General features: G+C 37.3%; 1 protein-coding gene across 1 annotated transcript in view; it reads right to left on the reverse strand.

Annotated features, from left to right (window-relative positions):
- PCNX2 (pecanex 2) overlaps positions 1-12,292 on the reverse strand; it is a 338,333-nt gene that overhangs the window by 167,612 nt on the left and 158,429 nt on the right. The window contains exons 18-19 of the mRNA XM_062210622.1: positions 8,277-8,369; positions 7,342-7,492 (exon numbers count right to left, since the gene is read on the reverse strand). Coding sequence (XP_062066606.1) covers positions 7,342-7,492; positions 8,277-8,369 — 244 coding nt within the window. The remainder of the gene's footprint in view (positions 1-7,341; positions 7,493-8,276; positions 8,370-12,292) is intronic.

The raw sequence follows: 12,292 nt of genomic DNA on the forward strand, positions 1-12,292 counted from the left end.
ACCTAGAGGAAACTCCTGGCTCCTGGTATTGGATAGGCTCAGCTCCAGTCATTGTGGCCATTTGGGGAGTGAACAGCAGATGGAAGACTTCTCTCTCTCCGCCTCTGCCTCTGCCTCTCTGTAACTCTTCCTTTCAAATAAATAAATAAATCTTAAAAAAAAAAAAAAAAAGAATGTGAATTATCAGGAAGCTAAAAAGGGAAGCAGAGGTGGGAATTGAATCCAGCACACTAATGCTGTCACTCCAAGATGCATCTTAACTGCTAGGTCAAAAACTTGCCCCATCAAAAGGCTTTTTCTGGCACATCAGCCTAGAGGAAACCCTTCCTTCAGGGAATATACAAAGTACTACTCATTTACTTGTTCAGTGAACCAACATTTACTGAATATCTACTATGTTCCATATGCTAATTCAACATTTAATTATATGATTCCATATATTTTCCATTTAAATGCATATTCAACCAGTTGGACAGGATTAACTAAACGAAACATGGAATTAATTATAAACTCTTCACATAGTGCCTGAGTCTCTACTTCTTCCTGTTTTCTGCAGGACTGAACATAACGTTGTGCATCACAGTGCTGTGTGTGTACTAATCAGGGCTCTTCCATTGTGGCAAAGCCATAGTTTTACTTACTAGATTATAAACTCTTTGATGACAGAAACTATGTCTTAGTCATTCTTGTGTCACTGGTTCATGGGGCTTGTATAATGCAGGAACTCCACAATTATTTTTTGAATTAATGAATACAAAGCATATCCATAAGCATTTTCTGAGTGAATATATAAGTAAGCAAGTGAATACCAATGTATTTACTCTTTCTCAATATTTCTTAATTCCAATAAAACTCAATTTTATAGGAAGAATATGGTCATCAAATCAGATCATTTCAATTTTTCTTGAATTCTTAAAAGCTAAGAATTATATTATGGAAATTAGACCTTGGAAGATTATGTAAAAATGATCCAAACACATAATTCCCTTTTCAAAATAATATAACTATTTTGGAAAGTTCTTAGGTAAAACAAATTTTCAAACAGATTCAACTTTTTAGTCTTTAACAACTAGAGTCAGTCAATGAAATCATCTGTCTGGAATTATATCCTAATTAAGGAAATGGACTTTATGTTTTAAACATATAGTGCTTCTTTGATATTTAGTCCTAAACTACTAATAGGGTGCTCTCTCTATGGCTATCTACTCTGTCATGCTAAGCAGGATTCACTTAGATTGGTGGAAGATATGGCAGTTTTTAAAAAGTGATACCCACTAATGTAACTGTTATGCCCACATGATTCACCATGACAGCTGAATTGGAGTATAGTCATAGGATTTATTCTCTTAGCTCACATATTGGGGAAACAACATGTCAGGGTTAGGATAGGATAAGGTTTACTTCAAATAAATTGCCTCATGGAAAGCCAAGATACCATGGAAAAGAAAAAAAAAGAAGAAGACCTAAATGAAAGATCTCTGTGAGTGAGATCCCAGTGGAAAGAACGGGGCCATCAAAGAAGGAGGTACCTTTCTCTGAAGGGAGGAGAGAACTTCCACTTTGACTATGACCCTATCGGAGTAAGATCAAAGTCAGCGAACTCTAAAGGCTTCCATAGCCATGGCAACTCATGACTAGAGCCTAGGGAGATTACTGACGCCATGAACAGGAGTGTCAAATTGTTAAGTCAGCAACAGGAGTCACTGTGTACTTACATCCCATGTGGGATCTGTCCTTAATGTGTTGTCTAATGTGCAGTGATGCTATAACTAGTACTGAAACAGTATTTTTACACTTTGTGTTTCTGTGTGGGTACAAACTGATGAGATCTTTACTAATTATATACTGAATCGATCTTCTGTATATAAAGATAATTGGAAATGAAAAAAAAACAAACCTGGTGTTAAATTGGAAATGGCATAGAAAGTTAATTAATTAAAAAAATATTATGTAGGATCTCAGTCTTTAATGTGCTGTACACTCTTATTTAATGCTATAACTAGTACTCCAACAGTATTTTTTTCACTTTGTGTTGCTATATGGGGGCAAACTGTTGAAATCTTTACCTAATATATACTAAACTGATCTTCTGTATATAAAGAGAATTGAAAATGAATCTTGATGTGATTGGAAGGGGAGAGGGAGCGTGAAAGGGGAGGGTTGCGGGTGGGAGGGAAGTTATGGGAGGGGAGAAGCCATTGTAATCCATAAGCTGTACTTTGGAAATTTATATTCATTAAATAAAAGTTTAATATAAATAAATAAATAAATTGCCTCAAAGGTAAAGAACTAAATTGACTACAAAATGTTTTAAATTAGTATTCAACTTTAATTATAATATTAGTTTTATTTTATCATAGTCTGAATTTTATATCAAACTTAATGTGCTATGTCCATGTGCTGTCAGGTAGAAGCACAGATTCAAAGTATGGAGAAAGGAAAATAAACTGAAAGAAAATACATGCCCCAAATTCAGTATTTGTTCCAGTGAACACAAAGTTATGATATTCAAATTAAATGCAAATGATCAAATGTACCAGTGAGCCTACCTCTATAGGTGAGCACTAGAGGTTCAGCATGGGCAGGGCCATAGAGCTCATGGCCTACCTTAGGCAGTGTAGTCAGGGAGCACCTGGAAGCTTCCCAGATTTAGGAGATCAGGGAAGGACTTCTGTTGGGATAGATTTTTGAGCAGAGACAATACAACATATCAAAACTTAAGAAATACAGCAAAAGCAGTGCTAAAAGGAAAGTTTACAGCAACTGGTGCCTACATCAATATATTGGAAAGGCACCAAGTAAATGACCTATCAGTGCATCTAAAGCATCTAGAAAAACAAGAGCAAATCAAACCCAAAACTAGTAGTAGAAAAAAAATAAAATTAGAGAAGAAATCAACAAAATTGAATCAAAAAATACAAAATATCAGAAAAACAAAGAGCTAGTTTTTTTGAAAAAATAAATAAAATCAATACACCATTGGCCCAGCTAATCAAAAAAAGGAGAAAGAAGACCCAAACCAATAAAATTAGAGATGAAAAAGGAAATGTAACAACAGAAATAAAAAGAATCATAAGAAATTACTACAAAGAGCTGTATGCCCACAAACTGGGAAACCTAAAAGAAACGGATACTTTCCTGGACACATACAACCTACCTAAATTGAGCCATGAAGACACAGAAAACCTAAACACACCCATAACCAAGATGGAAATTCGATTAGTAACAAAGACCCTCCCAACAAAGAAAAGTGTAGGACCAGATGGCGTCACTGCCGATTTCTATTGGATATTTAAAGAACTAACTCCAATTCTTCTCAGGTTATTCAAAACAATTGAAAGGGAGGGAATTCTCCCAAATTCTTTCTATAAATCCAGCATTACCTTAATTCCTAAACCTGAAAAAGATGCAACAGAGAAAGAGAATTACAGACCAATTTCTCTGATAAACAAATACACAAAAATCCTAAACAAAATTCTGGCTAATTGAATCCAACAACACATCAGAAAGATCATTCACTCAGACCAAATGCGATTTATCCCTGTTATTCAGGGATGATTTAACATTTCCAAATCAGTCAATGAGATACATCACAGTAACAATCTGCAGAACAAAACCAATTGTTTACCCCAATAGATGCAAAGAAAACATTTGATAAAATACAATACTCTTTCATAATGAAAACTAAGTATATTCGGTATAAAAGGAACATTGCTCAACACAATCAAGGCAATTTATAACAAATCCACAGTCAGCATCATATTGAATGAGGAAAAGTTGGAAGCATTCCCATTGAGATCCGGTACTAGACAAAGATGCCCACTTTCACCATTGCTATTCAATATAGTACTGGAAGTTTTAGACAGAGCCATTAGGCAAGAAAAAGAAATAAAAGGGATACAAACTGGGAAGGAGGAAGTCAAACTATCTGTATTTGCAAATAACATGATTCTATATATAGGGGTTACAAAAGACTCCACCAAAAGACTATTGGAACTCATAGAAGAGCTTGGTAAAGTGGCAGGACATAAAATCAAGACACAAAAAAACAACATACTTTGTATACACAGACAATGTCAAGGCTGAAACTGAACTTCTAAGATCAATCTTATTCAAAATAGCTACAAAAAAATCAAATTCCTTGGAATAAATTTAACCAAGGATGTCAAAGATCTCTACGATGAGAATTACAAAACGTTAAATAAAGAAATAGAAGAATATATAAAAAATGGAAAAATCTTCCATGTTCACGGATTGGAAGGATCAATATCATCAAAATGTCCATTCTTCCAAAAGCAATTTACAGATCCAATGTGTTACCAATCAAAATACCAAAGACTTGCTTCTCAGATATAGAAAAAATGATGCTGAAATTCATATGGAAACACAGGAGAACTCGGATAACACTAACTCCCCATTCAGGACATCTGTCCTCAACAAGTTGTATTATGAGAGTTAACTATGATACTTGTTCTCAATTTGTGTGTGTGTGTGTGCAAACTGTCGAAATCTTTACTTAGTATAGAGTTGGTCTTCTGTGTACAAAGTTAATTGAAAATAAACCTTTTTTTTTTTTTTTTTGACAGGCAGAGTGGACAGTGAGAGAGAGAGACAGAGAGAAAGGTCTTCCCTTGCCGTTGGTTCACCCTCCAATGGCCGCCGCGGCCGGCGCACCGTGCTGATCCGAAGGCAGGAGCCAGGTGCTTCTCCTGGTCTCCCATGGGGTGCAGGGCCCAAGGACTTGGGCCATCCTCCACTGCACTCCCTGGCCACAACAGAGAGCTGGCCTGGAAGAGGGGCAACCGGGACAGAATCCGGTGCCCCGACCGGGACTAGAACCCGGTGTGCCGGCGCCACAAGGTGGAGGATTAGCCTGTTGAGCCACGGCGCCAGCCTGAAAATAAATCTTAATGGAGAATGGTACTGGGAAGGGGAGAGGGAAGAGGAGGAGGGGTGGGAGTATGAGTGAGAGGGCAGGAATGGTGGGAGGAATCACTATATTTCTAAAGTTGTACATATGAAATTTGTACTCCTTAAAAAATAAATTAATTAATTTTTAAAAAAAGAAATGGAACCTCTTTTTCATTATGCTCCTAATTTGTCAAACCTGTGGTTCTTGGCATCAGGCTGCAGGTGAACAACTAATGTGGGCAGGTGAGAAACATCTGCATGGTCTTTGCTGCAGCCTGTGGAGCAGTAGAGCATTTCCTAGCTCACAACCAGGGGACATGCCCAGGCCCATTCACACAATAACACACCACCCTTTACTTGTTCATTACCCTTATACAAGAAAGGTCGTGCAGGCTTAAAATAACTGAACGATTCCAATTTAACTGGTCTCTATTACATTCAGTGGAGAAAATAATCACACTAAAAAGAAAATCTTAAGTTGTTAACTGCCCACTCTTATCTTTCAATGTTGAATTCCTCATTGTGAACTGTCATAATGTCAGCAGCCCCAGCTGAATATGTTTCATTTTCCTTTCCTTCAGACTGGCCCAAGATCCTTTTCCTCACCACAAAGCATTAAATATGTAGGGATAAATGTAGGTCCAGGTCTACATCTGGGTCAGAATACACCATGAGGATAAGTATAGGTATAGGTGAAGGAGGGAGATACAGGAATATGTAAAGGTACAGGCACACATAAAGGTACAGGTACAGGTAAAAGTGTAGTTAAATATATAGGCACAAGTAAAGGTCTAGGTCTAGTTCTCTATCTAATTCAAGGTATAGACATAAGTGTAGAAATAGATAGTATAGATACACAGTACTACAAGTTAAAACTTAACACAGAGCTTCATCAACTAAAGATATCAAAATAAAAACTCCCAAACACTCCACTAATTTCATCCAAATTCAGTCTTTATAAAGGTTTAAAAGTGAAAGGGAAATATAACTTTCGTGTTGCAGAAGCTAGTCTTTTTCAACAGGCTTCCCTAAGGATACCCAAGCAGGCATCTGCTGGAATAGGGACCTTTCTCAACAAAGGACCATGAAATACACTAACCACTACGAATGGAGTCTGTTTTCTTTCACTTTTTCTAATACTGATAATTTATATTAAGTAGCATTTGAAATTGTACATACTCAGATTACACAGTTGATCATTAAGCTAGGTGCCTCGTTTTGTAGGTGAGAAAGGTAAGTCTATAGGAAGAGCAGAGTGAGCCACCTTTCCTGGGACTCTAAATGGATGCTGGTGACAGGTACATGACACTATTTCTTCATTAAGAAGTCTCCTCTTTTGGCTGTTTCTAATGAAGGCAGCTCCTTGTACCCACCTAGAGATGTTCCCTGTATAAATGTTCTCAGTATCTTCAGTAACTCACTTGCATCTTTGTTTAAAAAATTATTTCCCAACTTTTCATTTTGTCACACTAAACTACTCAAGTTGCTGGTGAAAAACCAGTACTTTCCTTTGTGTCTGCAAACCTTGATGCCCCTCACATGCCTTTGTGCCTGGACATAGAAACAACTCAAGCAACAACTGAGAAGTGACAATGAACAAAAAGAGCTGTGCAGAATTAGCAGCATTAGGCAGCATAGTTAACAATCTGTGATCAATAACTATGATGTAGCTTAACATGGGGATAAATCAGTTTTCCCATATGTTTAAAGCACAGAGTGAGGAATTGCAGAACAAAGGGAGCCCTAGCAGAGAAAGTCCTAAGTGATTTATCTAGAAGAAATCTGCTTCACTTATAAAAAGCTCTGAAATCATCATGATTACCAGGCTATAACTCCTGCTCTGGTAAACCAATCAAATATGGATACAGGTATAGTGTAGGTGAGCAAAGGAAATTAAGAAAATCAAGGCTTTGGACTCCTGACAGTAAATGGTCAGTCTCTGCTCCATCCTCACTGTTTTGTGAAGTGTGGTAGCAGAGGTGGTCAAGTCCCCAATCAACTCAAGATGATGAAAGACTAGTTTCTACAAAATTTCTGCAGCATGACGGTCATCACATTTCTCCTTCAGTTTTAAACTGTCAGGTGCTCTTCTCAGTCCCCAATCAACTTAAGCTGGAAGAATGTCATCTATAAATTGGAATGACAGAAATTAATTTTTCTGCAATGCCATAGCTAATTAATATTTGTAGAAAACATACTCCTAATTCATTCCATTTTCCACTTTCCTCTTCTGGTTGGCTAGAGTATCTGAGAACAATATTTTATACTCCAAGGTGCATACTCTTTTTTTTTTTTGGTGGCAAAATGTACATAATGTGGCATTTGTCATTTTTAGTGTACAGGTATGTGAATACACTCATATTTTGTGCATTCTCCAGTGAGAAGTACACCTACCACGTTTTTGTGTTTAATGAGGGATGTACCACTGACCTTTCACTTCCCGTTGCTGATATTCTTTGTTTTTGAGAATGGGGTGTGAAATCCACATCCACGGGTGGTGCTTGCGGAGCTGAGGGAGCAGGTAGTGAGTTACAAATCCCACAATGCCTGCCAGGGCGAACAGCACAATGCTGAGAAACGGCTGTAATTAAAAACAAACAAACAAAAAACCAGCAGTCTCATTATTCAGCATACAGAGCAGAGCAGAGACGGGATGCCCATAAATGCCTCTTCAAGAGTAAATCGCCTAACTCAGTACTTGTTTTAGGCCTCTGAAAGTTCCTTCTGCATGATCGGAAACAGACTCCTGTGCTGTGAATCAGTAGGCTGGGGATGGGGAACCAGCACATGGAAGTACAAAGACCGCTAAAATTATGGTCACTGGAATATGTGTTTTAAGTTGTCTCATTTAGCTAATAAACTTTTCCTCACCCAAAGGAGAGTCCCTAAATGCCCAATATTTTTATATGGAGATGTCAACTGATTTTAAGAACCATTAGCCAAGAAATCTTATCTGTAGCCTTCCACTTCTGCTGCTTCTAACTAAGAACTGTGTTCCAAAGATCCTTTAGGCTCTGTGACATCTGTCTCACCCCTCTAAATACCCTCATCTCTACTCATAGTGGTGTGCTGTTAGCCTGTCTCATCACTACGAATTGTCCTCCCAGTATCTTGTACACAAAACAACCTCACAGATGGTCGGAAGGGTAAATGACACACAATCCAACCTAGTCTGTGATGTGGACCAAACCACATCTTGGAAACAACTCTTCACCATCACATGGATATAATCCTGAAACTACTCAACTGGCATTTTGTTTTCTTCCTCTAGCTCAGCTGTGTGATCCGTATCCTACAGCTCCACAGCAACTGTTATTAAGGAGAATGAGGAGGTGGGAAGAGTACGATGTAGAAAGGATACATACTCGTAACGACAGGAATACAGTGCTGGCACTGACTGCAAAAGAGAGGACCGCAGCCACGGAGCAGATGATGAGATCTGATTTTAAGGTATCCTTCTGCAAAGAGAAGAGCAGCTGTAAAGTTCTGTTTCTCTCAGTAACTTTGCAGTAACAGGTGCACCAGATAATAAGACATTGACTCTGGATACACCCATCTTCTAGCCCATCACTTGCCTGACAAATCCCTGAAGGCACACATTAAATGGACAACTTGCTAGTTCCAGGTAGAGAAATTTCAGGGAGAACAGGATAGTAAAGGTTTTTTAAAGGTATAAGGGACAATAAAGTTCTTTTCTATTAACACAGAGCAGATACATGATGCCCAGAGAACCCCAGAGGGACCTTCCCTTACTAAAATCTGATAAGGGATAGCAAAGTGTTAATAACAGTCTCCAACTTGGCTACTGTGTGACTTGGATTTTAATATGCAACAGCTTGGGTACACTAAACAGAAGCTTCTTACATATTTCCTACTGCTTTGGATGAGATCAGAGTTTACATTTTAATTCACCAGTTTTCAGATCGAATAAAGGCCTCTTTAAAATTAATTAAATGTATATGGATTATGTACATACATTATATGCAGATAATGAAACGTTCAGTAACTTGCTAACAATTTTACATTACACAAAACTGGTGTCAGCAGGGGCAAAGGGGAAAAGAAAAAAAGCAAAGTTAGACACCCAGAATGCTACCAATACAGACATACAGATAATGTATTGGCTTTGACAGAGCATAATGCTCATTTAGCTGGTTAATAGATCTAAAAGGGACAAGAGAACATTGATTTTTTTCCCTTTATATAGAAGCACATTATTTATAATGCACAGTTACTGATCATTTTAAGGTACCACACTGTTACTTGAAAATTCTGAAAATACCAATACATGTATATCTCCCTTTCTCACAGTGAAAAGGAATTATGCCTCTCTAGTAATTGTTTTTAACATTTTCTGCCAGGAAATTTTATAGAAGATATACATTCATGTCTCTCCATCCACTCACATCCATTTTTTTCTCTTCTTGTTTTTAAAATTAAAATATAGAATTTTTTGCAAGTCATGCTGCAGGCTTGCTAACTATTAACATCCACAGTATTGGAAGAAATCAGGAAAACAGCTTAAACAGAGTAATAATGAACCCAACTGTCTGTTGTTGAGGAAATAATCAACATGGCTTGAAGATATACATTATCCGTACCAATATATGAATTACAAGGTTTTTTTTTTTAATTTCATCTCAAGAGTTTTTAATTCACCTAAAAGGACTGAATCAGTAAGAATAAAAAGTGATGAGGTAGGGATACTAGATTTATTCTTAGTAATGGTAATTTCATTTTTGAATAGGGAAAAATCATTGTTTTTTAAATTTAGAATTATGAAGCTTTTGTGATCAGAGATTTTCATAAAAAATTTACTACAAATAACAGGCAAAAATCCAGATATCACCTTTCATTTCAAACGCAAAAGACCAGACTCTGCCAAGAGCGAGTTCTATAATTCAGTAAATCTTCATGCTGTGGAGACATGTTAATTTTTCTTTTTCATTTTTCATTGGCATGGTTTTATGTCATCTAAAAGTTACTGAATGTGTATCCAAAAGGAAGATAAATATTTCCCAAATATTCAAATTTGAAATTAAATGTCATCTTTAATTGACCAATCATCCTTGTCTAAAGGAAAATTGTGGTCACTTGTACAACTTCTGGAGTGGGGCGGCAGGGGGTGAGGGGTGGAGGGTATTTCTAAGTTTCTTAAAGCAGGAGCTCAAATGAGCTCAAATTATTGTTATTTTTTCACAGTTGCGTGATCTATTTATGAAGGGTCTTCAAAAATTTCATGGAAAATACATATTATTAAAAAATATGCACTGATTACAATTTTTCCACAAACCTTTTGAAGCCCCCTTGGAATTCCACTATGATTTTTGTTAGTATTATGAATCACCCTAGTACTTATTAAAATGTTCTTTCCAAGTATTTCTTTTCTGTATTATAATTTCTAAGCAGCTTTATTGACATATAATTAACATACCAAAAAACTACATATATTTAACGTGTACAACTTGATGAATTTTAATATAATGTGTATCCCCATAAGATTATAATTAAGGAAATTAGCACATCCACACACCCCAAAGTTTCCTTTCCTGCTTTTGCCTAGTCTGTCCCTCTCCTCTTCGCACTACTGATATGCTTCATTAGAAAAGCATCTTTTCATTTTCCAGAATGCTGCACAGATGGAATCATAGAATAAGTACTCTTTCTTGGTATGGCGTATTTCACTTAATGTAATTATTCTGAAATTAAATCAATTAGTGTGAGTCGGGAATTCATTTCTTTTCATTGCTGAGTAGGATTCTTTGGTATAGATATATGAACATGTGCTTATATAGTCACCAGCAGAGAGATAAATTGAGTATGTTTCTACATTTCGGCTATTACAAACAAAGTTGCAAGGAATATTCATGACATATCTCTGGACATGTGCTTTCTTTGCTCTTGTGTGAATACCTGGAAGTTGAATGGTTGGGTTCTGTGGAGGTTTATGCTTAGCTTTTTAAGAAACTGCCAAACTGTTCTACAAGGTAGTCATAACCACTTTACATCTTTTTTTTTTAAAGATTTACTTATTTGAAAGACAGAAGATCTGTGTGCATGAGAGAGAGAGAGAGAGAGAGAGGGCAGAGGGAGAGGGAAAGAGAGAGAGAAAGAAAGAGAGAGAATATGAATGAATGAATATCTTTCATCATCTGGTTCACTCCCAAAATGGCTGCAACAATCAGGGCGGGGTCAGAACAAAGCCAGGAGCTTAGAGCTCCATCCGGATCTCCCATATGGGTGCCAGGGGCACAATCACTTGTGCCATTCTTTGCTGCCCTCTCAGGCATATCACCAGGGAGCCAGATTGGAAGTGGAGCAGCTGGGCTTGAACTGGCACCCATATGGAATGTCCATGTTGCAAGCAGCAGCATAACCCACTCCACCACAATGCCAGTCTCCTTAAATAACTGTTTTGCCAACTTAAATGTATAATACTACACACTTCTACTTTCTGAAAGGAGTGTGTGTGTGTGTGTGTGTGATTTTTTTTTTAGATGCATCATGTTTTACTCTCAGTTTTAGTTTTGTTAAACAAAGGGTGAATTTTAAGTATTACTTCTTCCTTCTCTGTTGTTTCTTTAAACAAAAGCTTTAGGGGCTGGTGCTGTGGCATAGTTGGCAAAGCTGCTGTCTGCAGTGCCAGCATCCCATATGGGCGCCAGTTCAAGTCTCGGCTGCTCCACTTCCAATCCAGCTCTCTGCTATGGCCTGGGAAAACAGTGGAAGATGGCCCAAGTCCTTCAGCCCCTGCACCCACGTGGGAGACCCAGAAGAAGCTCCTGGCTCCTGGCTTCGGATCGATGCAGCTCTGGCCATTGTGGCTATTTGGGGAGTGAACCAGCAGATGGAAGACTTTCTCTCTCTCTCTCTCTCTCTCTCTGTCTCTCTCTCTCTTTGCCTCTGCCTCTCCTTCTCTGTGTAGTTCCAACTTTCAAATAAGTAAATCAATCTTAAAAAAAAAAGTTTTAGAATCCACTTCCTTTAATAAATACCCCAAATCTTTAAAGTGAATCATACAATATTCGATCCTACAGAAACAAGTAAGGACAAAAGGGAATATACTAAAAGATTGAGAAAAATGGAAATTTAGAAGGTTTCTGCAATTTATATTATTAACTTTTCCATTATAGAATAATGCAATAACACTGCAAGACCCTGGAACACAGGAGAGAAAGGAGAAAATTATTCCTAACCATTACATCCTGACACTAACACCATTAACGTTTTTGTGTTTTTCTCAGCCATTTTTGGCTACGAATGTTGAACCATGGCTCTAGCTGTAATCATTGTTTATATTGATTTTTCAATGCATATTTTATAAAGGTCTAAACTTTAGTAAATCTCTACCTTCTCAGCAATGTCATCTTTTCAAAAAATA

This window comes from Lepus europaeus, chromosome 14 (genome assembly GCF_033115175.1).
Source record: "Lepus europaeus isolate LE1 chromosome 14, mLepTim1.pri, whole genome shotgun sequence".
NCBI classification, from domain to species: domain Eukaryota; kingdom Metazoa; phylum Chordata; class Mammalia; order Lagomorpha; family Leporidae; genus Lepus; species Lepus europaeus.